The sequence below is a fragment of the Carex rostrata genome, chromosome 1 (genome assembly GCF_964058835.1).
Source record: "Carex rostrata chromosome 1, lpCarRost1.2, whole genome shotgun sequence".
NCBI lineage: Eukaryota > Viridiplantae > Streptophyta > Magnoliopsida > Poales > Cyperaceae > Carex > Carex rostrata.
Genome location: NC_135918.1, coordinates 19,621,016 through 19,640,525, shown reverse-complemented (window position 1 = coordinate 19,640,525; position 19,510 = coordinate 19,621,016). Strand labels below are relative to the sequence as shown.

At 30.2% G+C, this 19,510-nt stretch overlaps 3 protein-coding genes across 4 annotated transcripts in view; 1 reads left to right on the top strand and 2 right to left on the bottom strand.

Moving 5' to 3' along the window:
* Nucleotides 1-19,510, bottom strand: part of LOC144563019 (uncharacterized) — a 66,671-nt gene that overhangs the window by 9,889 nt on the left and 37,272 nt on the right. The window lies entirely within an intron of this gene.
* On the top strand, nt 12,911-16,254 carry LOC144573300 (disease resistance protein RPH8A-like). The gene is made up of 2 exons (XM_078323080.1): nt 12,911-13,995; nt 15,042-16,254. Exons 1-2 carry the CDS (start codon nt 12,911-12,913, stop codon nt 16,252-16,254), a joined length of 2,298 nt encoding a protein of 765 aa, XP_078179206.1.
* LOC144563050 (uncharacterized) lies at nt 18,273-19,376 on the bottom strand. Of its 2 annotated transcripts, XR_013514243.1 has the most exons (4): nt 19,210-19,376; nt 19,043-19,128; nt 18,690-18,957; nt 18,273-18,603 (listed from the first exon to the last, which is right to left on the bottom strand). XR_013514243.1 is itself a non-coding variant. In XM_078312419.1 (3 exons), the coding sequence occupies exons 1-3, from the start codon at nt 19,322-19,324 to the stop codon at nt 18,793-18,795; spliced, it is 366 nt and encodes a 121-aa protein (XP_078168545.1). In that variant the 5' UTR covers nt 19,325-19,376; the 3' UTR covers nt 18,273-18,792. The 2 variants fall into 2 exon arrangements, 1 of the variants encoding a protein (XP_078168545.1); XM_078312419.1 differs by having other exon boundaries at nt 18,273-18,957.

The window sequence follows — 19,510 nt, the reverse complement described above, 5'->3', positions numbered from 1 at the left end:
TATACCACTATACTTAAGAATCGTGTGTGAACAAATGCAAAAATGACAGAAAAAAAATAATATTTAGATATCTCCTTTTTTGTCATATGACTTTTTTTAAAAAAAAGTTTTTAGGTGACAAGTAACTTAAATGATTGATACACGACTTCAAATGATCACTCTTGATTTATTCAAACATTGTGGTAACTCTTTTGAAGGATGGTTCAAATGCCTCTATTTTATTTTGCCTCTAACATATTTCTCTTTCTTATTTTTCTAAATAACAAATTTTTAAAAATTATATGTTAAACTAAAACTGTTATAAGCAATCTATATTATTTTCTCTACATTTGCATAAATAGTTATCACTCTTTAATTTTAATTTATATGAATTAATAAGTTAAAAAATTAACGTTCATAATGTATCCACATTAATGTTGATAGCTCTTGATAAAAATCAGAATAAAATTGAAATTTCATGCACTTTTATATGTGCATAGAAAAAATGATATAGATCATATCTAATGGTGTCATTTTGATATTTATATTTTAACAAGTTAATGCAGTAACAAAATTATACGAACTCAAATGATATAGGCACAAAGATTTGGATCATTTATTCGGATCAAAAGAATGAGATGTTATAATATTTTTTTAAGAGCAACGTAGATGAATTAATACAATTTCTTTAATCTATGGAGAACAATCATCAAAAATAAATACATAAATGGAAAAATGAAGTGTTGCTAAGCCGCTTTTAAATTTAATACATGCGCTCAACATTGAGGAAAAGAACTATATTAATCGATAGAAAATTGGTACATAAAATAAAAAACATAGGAATTTATGAAGTTGCTATCAGCCTCTATAGATAGTGGATCTGAGTTTTGAATTTAATTTGTGAAATGGTATGATTGTGTGTTTTGATAATGTGTGAAATGATATGACTGTATAAAATAAAATGATATGGATATTGTGTGTCTCGTTTTTATTGATAACTCAGACTCAGATGCTATCGTCGGTTAAATATGTAGGCATAATTTGATTTGATTAAACAAATTATAGAGAAGCGTGTCGTTAAATAACCGGTTACTAAGCTTTTTGACTCCGTATTTTTTTTTTGTTACTTTTATTACGACGTAGATTAACAGAACGATGGATGGATACGAGGATATTTCTCTGGTCGCAAGACCCGACCCAGCGATGGGATCGTGACAGTTAGCAAGTTACAACATATTATTACAAGTGCGGTGCCACATTTGGAACTTGTAAATATCTATTAGTCAAAATATTTTTTTTGTGGTTTGTGCCTAATACTAAAAAAGTTACTTAGATCTGGTCAAAAAATGTCTTTAGTGCAACTTCGATCTGGTCAAAAGTTGATTTTCATGTGAATGCATGATACCCGTCGTAACTTACTAAAAGGATGGTAATCATGCATTATACTTTAATTGATGCGTTGCCTATTCCTAGAAGGCATAGTTAGTTTTATGCTGTTTCAAACATACAACTTGGCTCAATTTATATAAATATGTGAAAAGTGTAAAGTTGGAGATATTATTAATGATAATAAAGTGACACAAAAGTGTTAAAATAAAAATGTCAATAGACAACATGGAGAGGTATCATGTTAAAATAAATATTTTTTTTTTCAAAGTAACATTTTAAACTTATAGTTTGCTGATGACATTGTTATTCATAAAGGTAGATGCCTTGAAATGGTTATTAATTAATAGGATTTGAAAACCTTTCTGGTCTAAAATTAATTTTTCAAAAAGTGAGGTGATTCCCTTAAATCTCACTGAAGAAGAAGAAGGGCTTCACTTTGCTAATAAATTAGGATGCAAAATTACTAGCTTACATATTACTTATTTGGAAATGCTCTTCATTGGAAACAAGTTAGTGTAGATGATTAGAGCATTTTATTAGACAAAATTGTAAAGAGATTGAAAGGTTGGAAAAAAAAAAAAAAAAAAAAACTCCTATCTCTTGGTGGAAGGGTTACCCTCCTCATCTCTATTGTAAGACAAATGATAATAAGAATAGGAAACTTTTATATGGTATGGGGGTTACTGTACGGATAATGTTTTCTTTATTGGCTTGGTCCACTGCATGTAGAAGAAAATAACAAGGTGGTTTAAGTGTTATTAATCTTGAAAATATGAACTCAACATTATTTGCTAAATGACTGATAAGATGTCAAAACCCTTGTGTTCATGGAAGATGGAAGTGCATTGTATTTATTCCCCTTTTTTGAAAGAAATTATAAAAGAACAAGCCATGACTAATTAATTTGGGTATTAACAAAGTTGTTGGCAATGGTTCTAATGCACTTTTTGGCTTGACAGATGGGTTGATGTGTGTTATTTATATAGAACATTTCACATTTATTTCTTATTGCCTCACACCCAAAAATTACAGTATCTCAAGTTATTTTCTAAAGGGAAACTCATTTTAGACTTTAATAGGCAATCAGTAGGTATTTATTTATGTAAACGGAATTGCAGGCTCAATTTCTAACTTTACTGTAGATTTGTGAAAGCAGGATCAATTAGTTTGGATATGGTCTTCAAATGGTATTTTAACTGTTCACTCCTTGTATAGTTTGCTTGATTTTGGGAGAATACCTAATACATAATGATAAGAGCTTGTTAATACACTCGGATATATTCAAGGACGATCGATCTGTATCTACTCAAAGAAGGAAAGAAGAATTTCAAGGAAGAAATCTTATACACATCTGGAGAAATCGGCCATAGATAGTTGAAGATTATTTTTCATAAAAAGACTGTTATAAAAGTCCAAAGTATTAAGTTATTAATCTATTAATTAATGAATTATTTAAATGAGTTTATGGAATTTATTAAATGATGAACTAATTCATCAGATTGATGAGTTAATTAATCTCTAAAAATGAGTTTGTTGTCCTTTTACAAATATACTAATATGATATTGAAGAATGATATGCTGCATTGGATACAAATTCATATAACTTTTACTTGGATTTAAGCCTCAATATGTAAAATTATATCATTGTATTGATGTTTATTTTTTAGCGCTATTTTATTTGAGGATGTATTATCTATTTTAAAATGATTAAATGGTAATCTTCTAACTCAGCCACCCTAACTCATATTCCCTTTTGATCGCTATGTATCGTTCCCTTTCCTCTCTCTCTCTCTCTTTGAAGGAAACTTGTGGAGCCATAGCCTCTGAAATAGGTTTCGAATATTGCTCTTTGCACAAATGCATATCTCTTATCCTCCTCTTTGTCCAAGAAGAATTTGTATTACTTTCTTGGCCCACACAAAAAGCAAAAGAATGTATATACAAGCAATCAGGACAAGAAGTATATTATTTTCTTGTTCCCTAGGTCACCTAAAAGCATCCAGGACAAGAAATATAAATATCATTCTATACTTACTTCTGTTAGCAAGTTACAACATTCTACAAGTGTGGTGTTACATTTGAAATATGAAATAGTAATAAAATGGTTTTTTTTTCATTCTCGTCAAGTTAGTTATTTAATAATAAATCACCTGTAATTAATTAAACTGACTGGTGTGGCAACGGGTGATAGTTTTTAATTAAAAGTTGTAGTTTGTCTAAATTATAAAGTAGCCCAGTTAATTAACCATCGGAATAGTTTGTCTGTTTGATTAATTAGATTGTGCTATACTTTTTATTTTGTACCTAATACTACAGTAACTATCTCTATCTCTATATATATACATATAGGGGTGAGTAAATCGCTCATAACTCGTGAGCCGCTCATAACTCGCTCATTAAAAGCTCGCTTAAACTCGCTCATTTATCTGCTCATTTAAACTCGCTCATTAACAACTCGCTCATTTACTTAATGAGCGAGCATGAGCATGACTCAACTCGCTCATAACTCGCTCATTAAGAATTTGCCACATCTAATCCCTGCCACATTTAATCATGTGTAATTCTGTGTAACATCAATCTTGCCTCATTAAGATTGATAGATAGTGAGCATAGTTTCATATTTAATCATGTGTAATATAGTGAGCACAATGTAACATTTAATCTTGTGTAATATACTAATATTCATAATTTCATATTCATTTTTTTGTAAATCGGCAGAACCAAGGTTGCTTGTTTAAGATGAAGGTTTAATTCTAAACTAGCAATTTAAAATCCCAACTGCTTGTTGCTTGTTTAAGATGAATTTTCATTATTGTTTTCATAATACAAATTTGTAGGTATGTGACAAGGAAATATCTATCTGTATGTCACAAGTAGGACCGTCAAAATCGACAAGACGATAACTGTTGAATTTTTATTAGTTTCTGTTGTTAGTTTCTGTTGGATTATTCTATTTTTGTAATATAATTATATTTTTGTTGAATTTTTATTATATTTTATTTTAAATAAATTATGACAATTTGTTATGATGACTTTTAACAAATTTTGTTATGCGTGGGCACACTATATAATTTTGTTATGAGTCATAAGTCATAACTCGTGAGCCGCTCATAACTCGCTCATTAAAAACTCGCTCATTTACAACTCGCTCATTTATCCGCTCATTTAAACTCGCTCATTAACAACTCGCTCATTTACTTAATGAGCGAGCATGAGCATACCCTAACTCGCTCATGCTCGCTCATTAATCACCCCTATATACATACACACACAGATATATATATATACATATATATACATACAAAAATATTAATTAGACATTAAAATACGTATATATAACAAGGCGTAAGGTTGACATAGTTTTGCATATTTATATCCAACTGGTTGGAGCTTATATATTAAGGTTCACTTTGTGTGAGTAGAGTAAAAAGATAGGATTCATCTTGTGTATTACTATTCTTACTTCTTGGAATGCTTGAGTTGAGCTTGCTCTTGACTCTTTAGGTAGCTAAAAAAGTTGAGGCATATGTATGTTAATTTATTCCAAGTTGGATCTGGTCAAAAATTGATTTCCATGTGAATGCATGATACCCATCTTAGTTTTATTTAAATAAAAAGGAGGGTAATCACTATAATAAGTTGCTTTTTTGTTGCACTCCACAATATATAATTTGATGCGTTATCACAACTAAAAGTGAGCCAGCGGTAAAAATGTCATAGATAAGCATCATTGGTAGTCACTGTCAATTTTTCAAAAATAAAAAAATATCATAGATAAAATGGATATATAAATATGTAATGTCGGACAACTTTCAAATTAATTCCTCTCTCTTTGAAGTAAATTATGTACAAATGGTATATATTGCAGATGAGCAAATAATTAAATTATAAAATAAAATTAAAATTTTTGTGAAAAAAAAAAATCCCATGTGCGGTGGCATCTATTAGGATTCAAATTGGAGGATAGGAATAAATGTCTAAACGTAGACTACAATTTACTTGAAAGATAATATATGCTTAGCTTTTAGATGTATCATAAATTCATCATTACATATTAACCATAAGTTCCTCTCTAGCACGCCACCTGATCAATCAACCCCTACATTCTCCCCTTTCCCTCACTTACGCTCTCCTTCTTCTCTCCTTCTTCTCTCTTCTCTTGCCGAGTCCACCGGGTCAATTTCTCCTGTCGTGAACCTGAAACTGCAACGGTACCTGGTGAGTGTCTCCTCTCTTCTCTTTAACTGGGATTCACTTCTATCTCCATTACTGATTTCCTTCTCATTTTGTCTTGTTCCGGCTTGATCTGTTGGTGGCACCTGATCGATCTGTTGGCTAGGGTTCTAAGGTCTAGAGTTTCATACTTCAACAGCCTTCAAGTTGTTAGCATTTGACAAATTTTTGCTACATAATTAAAGTCATATTCCAATATATTGTTTACCATTTATAGTACTTTTTAAAATATTTCTTTTGTATTGCAGATATTTGGTGGAGCTCTCAGTTGAATTGGGTGTTATTTTCTTACGACAGAGAAAGGAGAGACTACAAATTAGTACTTGTAGTAACTTGGTCAAAGGTATTTTTAATATTTCTTGAAATTGACATTCTATCTTATAATTTATAGGTGAATGTTTGTTGTATACATTTTTCCTCTGTGGCATAAATAACATTCCAATATTAATAGTATGATTTCTATTTCAAATAATTAGATCACTGTCACTGCAGTAACAAATAAATGTCGAATTATTTATGAAAAAAAAAATACTCTTTTTAGTTTGTGCCTAATACTACAGTAACTCTATAAGAATATATATCTACACACAAATGTTAATTAGACATTGAAATACACTTATAACAAGGCGTAAAATTGACTTCAATTTTGTATTTTGATATCCAACTGGTTGGAGCGTGTGTGTGTGTGTGTGTATTAAGGTTCACTTCTTTGCGTATGATAGGAATGCTTGAGTTGAGCTTCCTCTATACTCTTTAGGTTACTTTATTGTAATTTAGATCTGGTCAAAAGTTGATTTCCATGAGAATGCATGGTAATCATTATTATAAGTTGCTCTTTTGTTGCACCTTACAATATATATATATATATATATAAGTTTGATGTGTTGCCACTTGCCACAACTAAAAGTGAGCCTGCAGAACTTATATATATGTCTACTTCATTTATATTGCTCAATATTTCATGTGAATGCATTGCCAAGTTGAGTTGAGCTTATATGTTTAACTCCTTGGAAAGCTTGAGTTGAGCTTCCAAGCTGGGATTTGGTCAAAGGTTAATTTCCATGTGAATGCATTGCCACAACTAAAAGTGAGCCAGTGGTAGACATATTACTTCATTTATATAAATTTATGAAAATTGAAAACTTGGATATATTATTAATGTTAATAAAGTGGCACAAAAATATCGAGCACCCTATAACTGATGGTGGGGCCTGATCTGTTGGTAGCATTTGATAAATATTTTGCTACTCCGTAATTAAAGTCAGATTTCAGTTGAATTGGTAGCATTTGATATGTTGGTAGCATTTGATAAATATTTTACTTTTTTAAATATTTCTTTTGTACTGCAGTTACTTGGTGGAGCTCCCAGTCGAATTGGGTGTTAGCTTTTGTTACAATAGAGAAAGGAAGAGACTACAAATAAGTACCTGAAGCAACTTGGTCAAAGGTATTCTTAATATTTCTTGAAATTGACATTCAATCTTATAATTTATAGATGACTGTTTGGTGTATAGTTTTTCCTTTGTAGCATAAATGGCATCTCAATATTAATAGTATGATTTGTGTTTCAAACAATTAGGTCACTGTCACTGCAATAAGCTCACACATCAATACTATTATTTGTCCAGTCTAAAATTTATCTTACCATGCAAAACTTGAAAGAACAAAAAATATTTGGCTATTGCTATCCAATACTTTTTATTCTATGTATAATAAATCAAACTAATTAAGTAAAAGCACCGTACAGATTAATTACCAAGCTAATCTTCCATATCATTGTCTTTTCTAATTTTCTTATGAACATTAGTTTATGCTTAAAACTTAACATCAGAAGTATAATTTATATAACAATTATATTAGAGTGAGGCCATGGTATACGATGAATTACGCATATTTGGCTCACGCTATGAGTATCTATAAAAATAACAAGATTCGTTCATATTTTGCTGTTCACTAAAGTTATTTAAATTTTTTTTTAAAACCTAAATATTATTATTGTTGTTGTTTTACAAACTCTAATCACAGTGTTGAGTTATTTGAGAATTTAATTAGCAATTTATGTACATTTGAAACAACTTATAATATAGTTTTTAATTATAAATATAATTTAACTTAATTTTAAAATACTTTTAAGATTATAAAAAAGATTGACAAATAATTCTTAATTAGTATTTTTTATTTATTTTTTAAACTTTTTGTTTCATACATTCTCTATAAATTTCATAACATCGTACTCACATCATTCATAATATTTAATGGTTTTATAAACCTTTAATGAATTTAATTTTGTTTCCTCATTAGTTAAAAATAATAAAGTTGACTCTTTAGGAACGTTTAGTTAACTCTTTAGGTATCTTTAGGTAGCTTCCGAATGCTAATAAAGTTGATTCTTTAGTCAACTTAGATCTGGTCAAAAGTTAATTTTCATGGGAATGCATTATAAGTTGCTTTCTAGCTTGTTGCACTCCACAATATATATATAGTTTGATGCGTTGCCACAACTAAAAGTGAGCCTGCGAAACTAATATATATATGTCTACTTCATTTATATTGCTCAATATTTCAATTACTCGAGCTATATATGTATAAATATGTGTGTGTTGCACTTTTTTTAGATATTTATTTTGTATTGCAGTTATTTGGTGGAGCTCTCAATCGAATTGGATGTGAGATTTTGTTACATTAGAGAAAGGAGATACTACAGAGGAGATTGTGACCAAGTACCTGGAGCAACTTGGTCAAAGGTATAATTTATTATTGACTGTTTGGTGTATAGTATTTTCCTTTGTAGTATAAATGACATCCTAATAGTAATAGTATGATTTCTGTTTCAAAAAATTAAGTCATATTTTTGTAAAAAGAGGTCATCAATAAAACTGAATTTTTTTCTTTTGTTACAAAGGAGTAGATAATTTTCTCTGGCCTACTTCACCATCGATAAAAGCATAATTGTTTTTGATTTGTAAGTAAACTGTGAATTAAAGGACCCCGTGTACACTCCAGCGTTCTTTAGATGTTATGATCGAGAATTGAACATGTGTAACCGAAAAGAGACAAGAACTCACGCTACTACACTAAGATTGCGGTTCTAAGAAATAAATCAATTTTTCAATTCATTTTAATTCATTTCTACAGCCTTTTATTTGATCATTTGACTTGTATCATATACAATAAGACGGGTATAGGTAAGACTTGTTTCAATTAGCTTATTTGGTATTGCAGTTACTTGGTGGAGCTCTCAATCGAATTGGATGTGAGATTTTGTTACATTATTAGAGAAAGGAGATACTAAAAAAGAGACTGTGAATAAGTACCTGTAGCAACTTGATCAAAGGTATTCTTAATATTTTTTGAAATTTATATTCGATCTTATAATTTATTATTGACTATTTGGTGATAGTATTTTTCTTTGTGGTATAAATGGCATCCCAATAATAATAGTATGATTTCAGTTTCAAAAAATTAAGTTATATTTTTGTAAAAAGAGGTTATCAATAAAACTGAATTTTTTTTTCTTGTGTTACAAAAGAGTAGATAATTTTCTCTAGCCTACTTCACCATCGATAAAAGCACAATTGATTTTATTTTGTAAGTAAATTGTGAATTAATTAAATTGACTCTACTTAAGCGGCGTACAACACTCCTAAAAGAACAAAGCATTTTTTTAAATTATTATTAAAGGACTTGTGTACACTCCAGCATCTTTTAAATATTATTATCGAGAATTGAACATGTGTAATGAAAGAGAGACGAGAACTCATGCTACTTCACTATGATCTCGGTTCTAAGAAATAAATCAGTTTTTCAATTCATTTCTACGGCCTTTTATCTATTCATCTGACTTGTATCATATACAATAAGATAGATATGGGTAAGACTTGTTTCATTTAGCTTATTTGGTACGGGCATTAATAAAGTTTTTTATGTTAGCTTAATAGATAAGGATACTAGTAAAAACTACTTTCTACCCGTTATCCTATAAGATATATAATTATAAAAACTAAAATTATTATTATCTACACAGTTTTCTAAAACTTCTATTCAATAAAAATACATTTCAAGCATTTTCACTTATTTTTGTTGTTGTTGTTACAGTGTAGTGTAGAACAACAAAAATGAAATTACGTTTACATTTCATCTACTTTGGTAGGGCTGCTAATGAGTCGAGCCGGCTCGCGAATCAATGAGTTGAGCGGCTCAATATTTCATAACGAATCGAATTCGAAACTGAAAAAAGTCCAAACTCGACTCAGCTTGCTTTTGAAAGAAAAAAGCTCGGTTTGGCTCATGTAGACACCTGGCTCGATTCAGCTTGACTTGTGAGCTCGCGAGCCGACTCATATTTTTACTTATTGAGCCCTATCATAGATAGCTGAATTGGCAGTTTCCAAGTAACGCTGTGATAAAAAAAAGCCATAAAAGGAATAGAAACGTATCGTATCATATTTCTTTCGGAAAATGGAAATGTTTAGATTTCTTTTCATGCCTCTGGGAATTTGGCGGTAGTAGTCTAGTAGAGCTGACAACTTTTTCAAATTTCAAATTTTTTCAAATTTTTTCAAATTTCAAATTTCAAATTTCATCCATGAAAAAAAAAATTAATTTGAAATTTTGAAAAAAATTGAAATTTGGAAATTTAAAAAGTATTGAAATTTGAAAAAAACTTTGAAATTAAGGTTTTAGTCTCATTTTGGTAAAACAAACATCACGGAACAAAATGTAACAATTTTTTTTTATCTCTGTCTCTGAACTATATATGATATATAGATCAGAATATCACATGTAATATTAGATCAAATTAATTTGTGGACGAAGTAATCTGGAACATTTAAATATATCGAGATTAGCTTACTGACAACTATTGACCTCAAAACAGTACCATTAGGTCAAATTAACATATAAAAATCAACTATATCATATTTGATTCTTCATAACAAGCCAGTAAGTAAAAATATGAACCGGCTCCTGAGCTGACTCGCGAGCTCGCGAGCCAAGTTGAAATGAGTCAAGTGTTTACATGAGCCGAGCCGAATTAAAGCCAAATCATTTTGTTTCTCTCATTGAGCCGAGCTGAGTTTGAGCCGAACCTTAATCATTAGCAGCCCTATACTTTGGAGATTTAAAATATCAATTGATTAGCGAGATATTCTTTCCATATCATTCTCTTTTAAAATCTTTTTCATTTTATACTTGATACATACATACCTAATAAGATTATCAATTAAATTATTTAAAATTCAAACATATAATTAATTAGGGAGCGCAAAATGCATTTTATATTATCTTCTAGTTTTCTGTCATGATATGAAATCAATTAAGATATTACATTTTTATATTGTTTTGCATTTGTGACACAAAATTGTGTCCCATGAAAGTGAATTCGGTAGTATGTTTTAATCTATTATAAAATATCAGCGAATTTAAATTACACTATGGAGACATTATTTGTTCATATCATTTATATGTGATTAATTTTTGGGTAACGCTATACTCAGGGCAGAAGTTACAATTCAAGTGCACAGGCAAATCTTTTTATTTTATACCGAATTTGTCCTTCATTTAAATTTTTCATTTAAATAAGACAATACACCTTTTAAAGAAGGTATTAATACACATTTAATTTGTGTATCTTTATGGTAAGTGCTATCAAGTCGTGTAAGTTTTTATAGCTCTTCACATTTTAATATTTGGTAAGATTAGTTTTTTTTTTTATGAAATTATCAAACTTAATTTAATTTCTAGGATGATTGTTTCGTTCAAAATATATGGTATTGCAAAAAAAAATGATATATTTTAGAACATAAATTAAATTATTGAGATAGTGTGAAAAAATTTCTTTGTCACTGTCTAATTTACCCTTTAATTGATTGACCTCTTTTTTTCCTGATATGTTCTAATATAATTTGAGCTAACAATAAGTGCAAATTACATAAAAAATTATTAAATGTCCATGGTTGTGTCTTATTTTACTCAGAAAAAAAGTTGACTACTTTTATTTGCTCCACCATTTTATTTTTGAACAACAAAACTTCTTAAATAGAAAAAATATTTGTGGGTTATATTATGTGATCATTTAAAAAAAAATGTGATCTCTTTTGTGTTTGCCTATAGATTTCAACGAGATTTTTATTGCTATTTTTTCTCATATTTATTTGTTAAATTTAAAGGGTTTTGTAATCAAAACATTTGTTGATTTATCATCTCATATGAGTTTTACTAGAAATTATAAGATATATGAACTATCAATTCAATTTTTTTACTGTCTCAATATATATATATATTTTTATACTCATAAGATGACTTTAATGAGCCAATCATTTCTCGTGAAATTTAAAAGTAGAAAACTTGATAATTGATAAATTAGTCAAGTTTGGAGTCTAATATTTTTTTTTGACAACTTGTTTAATCACCCAATTTTATTTCAAAAAGATTATTTTTTTACATTACCATGTTGAACATTTTGAATGAAAATAATTATTTTAGAAATTAAATTAAGTTTGCAAATTTCACAAAAAAAACAATCTTATCAAATGCTAAAAATACGAAAAGCCATAAAAAAAAATACTTTACTTGACAGTACTTACCATAAAGATACACATAATTAGATGTGTGTTGAATACCTTCTTTAAAAGGTGTATTGTCATGTTTAGATGGAAATTTTAAATGAAAGGGAAATTCGGTATAAATTAAAAAAAAAATGTCCATGCACTCAAAATTGTAATTTGTGCCATGAATATAGCGTCACACTTAATTTTTTACTACTATTTTATAAGTTCTAGACTCTAATAATTCAGCAAAATATAACAATTAAATGTTAACAAAAAAAAGAAAGTCACATTGATAACTAATTCAATTGTTTTGATAATAGTGGTAACAAATTCGGTGATCGTTAAAATAAAATGTCGTTCATAATTTAGATAGATTGTATATAAAAATAAATTTAATTTTAAAATAACAGCACAATTAGTGCACGGTTATCTATATTCCGGTTTGGAAGAGAGTATGATGGGGTGGGAATCGAAACAATTAGTCAACAGAACATCAAAATTTTTTTTTACTTGAAAAACAATATTTTCCAGCTTTTACATGTATCATAAATTCATTATATATACGCAAGCCATTGATAAATTTTAGCAACTTGATAATGTCAGATTTCTGTCATGCATCATTAATAGTACTTTTTAAATGTTTCTTTTGCATTGCAGTTGCTTGGTGGAGGCGTGGAGCTTGCAGTTGAATTGGTTGTGAGGGAGGGAGAGAGGGAGAGAGGGAAGGAGGGTGTTAATTATTTTAGAAAGTTGAAACAAAGATGGATGCTATACCTTTCATAAAAGAAATTCTATCTAAACCCTTCCTCAGACCCTTTTTATCAGACACTCGTGACCAAAACTTAGAGGGAATTTTCATGGGGGACACTGAGGACAACAAGCTGTATACAATTCAGCTAATGAAAAGGTGGTTCGGAAAATTAGGAACTCAAAGGAGGGAGATTTTTGACCCTTCCAGCAAGTGCACAGATTGGTGGAGTTATCGTAGAATGAGAGATGACAAGAGAAACCAAGATTTTTCTATTAATAATTTGGTTTCCATGAATTATTTGGAGCACACCGAAGTAGCAGGTGAGTTAGAGCACAAAGTCGACATAGATGTAGTTATAAACTCTCTTCACGACATAAAAAGCATGGAAGACTTGCTTCTTCCCAACGCAAATAGTTCAAACAGGCGCCTTACAAATGATGAGAAGAGCGTAGCAATCCTTCTCATAACAGCAATTCCAGCTCTTCGTGAGCTCAAAGACCCTAATAAAATGTTCCGGTACTTATTAGAGTTAACCACAGAACTGGACAATCTCCCTGAACAGATTTCCCAGGCATGTGAAGGACAGCCCGAGGCTCTTCTCCTTATAGGGAGTCTCCTTTCGGTCAAACCAAGGGCCTACGACACATGGGAAAGGGTGAAAGATGATCTGGTCAAGATCAAAAAGTTAAACGATGAACTGGACAATCTCCCTGAACTGATTTCCCAGGCTTGTGAAGGACAGCCTGAGGCTCTTGTCTCTGTAATGAGTCTCCTTTCGGTCAAACCAAGGCCCGACGACACATGGAGCAGGGTGAAAGATGATCTGCTCAAGATGAAAGATGATCTGGTCAAGATCAAAGAGTCCAAAAACGGTGCTTCTAATAATCATATGTGGCGCATTTATACCTACTGCTATGATGATTTGTCTTACTTTCTCAGAGCATGCTTTCTTTATTTAGCATGTTATCCAATGAATTATGAGATTCCTGCAAGGTCTCTAATAGAGATATGGATTGCTGATGGATTTGTTGAAGAACAGGATGGAGAGACTATAGAAGAGACAGCAAATAAGTACCTAGAGCAACTTGTTCAAAGGTATTCTCAATATTTCCGAAAATTGACATTTGATCTTATAATTTATAGGTGATTTATTGTTAGGTCACTCTACTACTTAAACTGAGGATGATTTATCCATTTCTGGCTTAAAAAACATCCCAATAATAATTGGATGATTCCTTTGTAAACTGAATTTCATCAATTAAACTGATTTTTTTCTGGTATACTAGATGATCAACAAAAGCACCATTTTTTGTACTTCTTAAGTAAACGGTCACTCTACAGTCTCTACTACTTTCAAGAGAGGAGACAAAAAATGGTGCACTGCTGGTTTTCTATTATAATAATGGTCACGCTACTACCATTTTTTTTTTTTTTACTTTTTTAGCACAATACCAACTAGAAATATACAATCTAAAAATATACAGCACTCCCCAAGAAAAAAGAAAATTTGTATTCATTTATACAAATATTACAAATTGACTCTTTATTTTATTATAGATAAAAAGATCCGAATTTTTTATAAATATCCACAAAAATAATTAAATTTAAAAAACTAACCAAAGTTGCACCGGATTTCGAAATCTACTCAAACCGCAAAAAAATTTTGTGGCTTCAATTTTTTTTCATTTTTCAGATTTTTTTATTTAAATAGAAATATTTTTATTTAAATAAATAAATTAAAAAAAATTATAAATATTTCTATTTAAATTAAAAAAAATTTGGAAAATGAAAAAAAATTGAAACCGCAAAATTTTTTTGCGGTTTTTGTTCTTCTTTTAAACTGTGGTTTTGGAATTGTAAAACCGCAAAAAAAAATTTAGGTTTTTTTTTTTTTAAAAACCGTGGTTTTGGAATTGTAAAACTGTAATTTTTTTTTTCGGTTTTAGACTGAATTACCGCAAAAATTTTTTTGCAGTTTGGGTAGATTTCAAAATCCTGCGCAACTTTGGTTAGTTTTTGAAATTTAATTATTTTTTTGGATATTTATAAAAAATTCGGTAAAAAGATCATGTCCATCTTGAAATTTTGTTCTTTTTACATATATGTACTTGTTGTTTATTTATTTTCCTTGTTACTTGCAGGTCGTTAGTTTGGGTTTCAAAGAGATCAAACTCAGGCGCAATCAAATATTGCCGAGTAAGTCGACAATCTATTCATGAATTTTGCATCAAAAAATCCCGTGAGGATAAGTTTTTGGTTGTTAATCCAAAAGAGCAAGAAATGGGTTCACGTTCCGTGCACCGTGTAGCATTTAATAATGATGACAAGAAACAACACACGCAGGGGGAATTTAATGATATCTTGGATGGTGCCTATTCTGTACTCTGCTTTGATTTTGATATGAATGTTTCCGGAAAAAACATTTTGGGACAAATCAACTATCCGGATCTGGATGTGTTGGAATTGAGGAAATGCGCAATGCCACACACATTTCCACCTGACATTTATTTTTGTGATCTAAAATATCTGGGATTGAGAGGTAGTAATATATCTGAGCTTCCTAAAAATATTGGGAACAATCTCAAAACCTTAGATGTTAGAGATACAAACATAAAAACTCTACCTGAATCTCTATGGAACATCAAAACACTTCGTCATGTATATGTCAACCCCAGTCTCCAAATTAAAGGCCCACCCTCGACAGCAAATATAGATGACATGCAAATCCTGAAAACAGTTACGGTTCACGAGTCATGGCTAAAAAACTTTCCGCAGTTTCTGAGCAACCTGAGAAAGTTAGCACTTTCAAATAGGTCAAATCGGGACAATCCAGACCCCAAATCAAATCCATACTGGAAATCCATTTCTAACCTGTTGAGTCACATGGATAATCTCCTCTCAATGACAATTATAGGCGACATTGTACCGTCAGAGTTTGTAGATATTAGGGCCTTCCCGAAGCTTAAGACGGTAAAGTCAATTAAATTTGAGGGAGAATGGATTTGCCGGAAACTATTCATAGATCATGTTAAATTTCCACCAAATCTTGTGAAGCTCACCTTAACCAAGTCTGGTTTAAAGGAAGACCCTATGTCCGCGCTAGAAAGACTACAAGCACTGAAATATCTGAGTTTACAAGGTGGGGCATACACAGGGATGAAAATGATTTGTTCCGCAAATGGGTTTCCACAGTTGCGGTTCTTAGAACTTCTCAAATTGGAGAACTTGGAGATTTGGGAGGTGAAACCGATGGCTATGTCACAACTTACCACACTGCGTGTTGTTCAATGTCAGAAACTGAAGAACCCTCCTAATCTAGAGCATGTTACTGATTATAAGGTAATAGAAGATTAAAATGCTTCTTTCTGGCTCTTGCTTTTATTCAATTCCTTTTAATTTTTTTTCTTTCTGCATGTGTGTCCTTGTTTGTTATGTTTCAGTTTTAATGTATGTTGTGTGCACTCGGTATCATTATGTTAATAATACTGTATGTTTGGGATTACATTGAGTAAATTTCATGTTTTTAATGGATTTGTTGTTTCCATTAAATGAAATGGTATTTTTATTCTTTTTTATTTTATTTTTTATTAAGCATATTGTGTTGTGATTATAGAACGGTCATGAGCTAATGATTTTCATAGGGGTGTCAATGACACTCTTTTATCCGTTTACCCGATCCATATCATATTAGACAAAACGGGTATGAGTAGAGTTCTTTTTTGTTAGCTTATGGGGTACGGATAAGGATAAATATTTTTTGTTAACATAACGGATAATTTGTTAACCAATTTTTGGTTGCAATTTTGTTTGTTTATTGAAACTATAATTTGGATCCAAGATCACCACATATTAGTAAGATATTGCAACCAAAAAATGAATTAAGACGTTTGTAAAAAGCGTCTTATTTAATCACATTATCTAATAATTTAATATGCCCTCTTCAATTTTTGCATTCAAATCAATTCAAATTAATAATATGCATTTTTTTGTTCTCTTCCAAAAATAAATAAGAGGAAGGGCATTCCGAAATGAGATGTGAAAATTAATCTCTTTATGTCCCAATTAAAGCTGGAGAGAGATATAGTAATAACAAATTAATGCTAATTCCATTTGCTCATAGCTGTGTATTTGGAAAATTGATATTTTCAGTCGCAAGTTAAGTGCAAGAATTATCTCCATTCGTTTTTTTTTTTTTTTTTCGCAAAATCTCTCCATTTAGATCTGAGCAAATACATTATGCAAATGACAGAAAGAAAATAATATTTAGATATCTCCTTAATTTAATATCACGTTGAAAACCTACAATCATATGCTATTCGAGTTGCTTGTCTTCATGCTTTACGTTTGAAATCCACTGAGATCCCAATATACAATTTCATTTTTAATTACCACACAAAAATCGAAACCATGGTGCATAAGGGCCTTTTTTTTTTTTTAACAGTAGAACTAGGGTAGGGTATTCCTAAGTTCATCATGTATCTATCTGAACTCAATTTTAAAATCTATCAGATTGGCTTCAAACAACGAATTCAAACTATTAAAATCCTTCTATTTTACGAGTGATGCGCGCATCTACATGTGAAAATTTTAAAGTTTCAAATTAATTTAGTATAAAGTCAAGTGGTCAAAATTACAAGGTCTATAAATTAATTTTATTGCATTTATTTATTGGAAGTCTTTTGACCACTTGACTCTATGTAAAATTAATTTAAATTGAAAATATTTTTTGCATATACACACATCACTCGTAAGATAGAATAATTTCAACAATTTGGACATTGTTTGAAGTCAATCTGATAAATTTTAAAATTAAGTTTACAAAGAGACTTGATGAACTTAGGAACACACTAGTTTTATTCCTTTTTTATATATAAGTTTCTAGGTGACGAGTAACTTGAATGATTGATACACGACTTCAAATGATCACTCTTGATTTATTCAAACATTGTGGTAACTCTTTTGGAGGATGGTTCAAATGCTCTATTTTATTTTGCCTCTAACATATTTCTATTTCTTAATTATTAAATAACATTTTTTTTTAAAATTATATGTCAAAATAAAACTGTCATAATCCATCTATATTAGTTTCTCTACATTTGCACAAAAAATTATCACTCTTTAATTTATTTATATGAATTAATAAGTTAAAAAATCAACATATATAATTTATCCACATCAATGTTGATAACTATTGATACAAATCAGAATAAAATTGAAATTTCATGAGCTTTTATATGTGCAAAGAAAAAATTAATAATTTGATATAGATCATATCTAACCGTCTCATTTTGACATTTCTATTTTAAATTTGAAGTTAATGCAGTTCTAAAATTATACGAATTCAAATGATATAGGCACAAAGATTTGGATCATTTATTCGGATCGAAAGAATGAGATTTGATAATAATTGTTTAAGAGCAACGTAGATTAATGAATACAATTCTTTTAAACTATAGAGAACAATGATAAAAAAAAGGGTAAAAATGAATTGTTGCTAAGCCAATACAAGGATTTTAAATTTAATACACTCAACATTGAGTAAAACAAAAACAAAAAAATATATTAATGGATAAAAAATTGGTACATAAGATTAAAAACATAGATAAGTTATGAAGTTGCTTATCAGCCTCTATAGATAGCTATCATACGCCTCCGTATTTTTTTTTGCAGTTGCACCCTTCAAGAACTCACTGTAAAATGGCACTGATAAATCAGATACACAATTCCAATAAGTTAAAAGAGAGGAGGGGTTGAGAAAATGTGGTAGAGAGAGAGAGAGAACATTGCACCTTATGAACAGAAGGATGCATTTGCAAATAGAACCTCATTTAGGTGCAAATGGAAAAAATTTATAGCAACCGAAGTTGTGGTTTGATGATTCACAAATGAGTTTCAAAACACAAAATCTTCTTGCCCCAATTCTTCGTTGTCCCAATTAAAAACTGCATCCAAATCATCATCATTTGGCACAGAGTCGTGTTTACCAGAATTATCCAAATCATTAGGGGAAGCTTCGAAATTTTCCTCTATTTCTTCTTCATTCTTCCATTGATCAGCCTTATTTTAATAAGAAACAATGCACACTGATCAGAAATCAATATTATATTATTGAAAAGCAGGTATTATAGAGTTAGAGAGGAACCTGATATGACGGTTCCGATTCTTCCGGTGCAACTTTATCTGCTTGGATCTCCAAAATCTCTATAACCTTCTCAAATTGTGAATTATCTGCACCCAAAAGAAATTTGAGAAATAAAATACAGTAAACACTTAATAAACAAATTAAAAATGAAAAGAAGAAGAGCTAACCAGTGAGTCTATGTGTGATGGCATCACGTACACGTGTCGGATGCTTCTTATCTTCACTCTTGAATTTTAATTTTATTTGGTGTCTTGTTCGGTTTGGGAATAGCTGTTGTATCATTGCAAAATCCGTACCAAACTGACGTATCCCCTATAACATAAACAACCAAATAAATCAAAACAATAGATTTAGATAAAAGAAATGGCAATCAAAAAGGGGGAGGGGCTGGATCCTCTGAGATGCTTCAGGTGGTTATTTTTTTATTTTATTTTATAATACTCCATAGATATATTTTATTTCATGTAT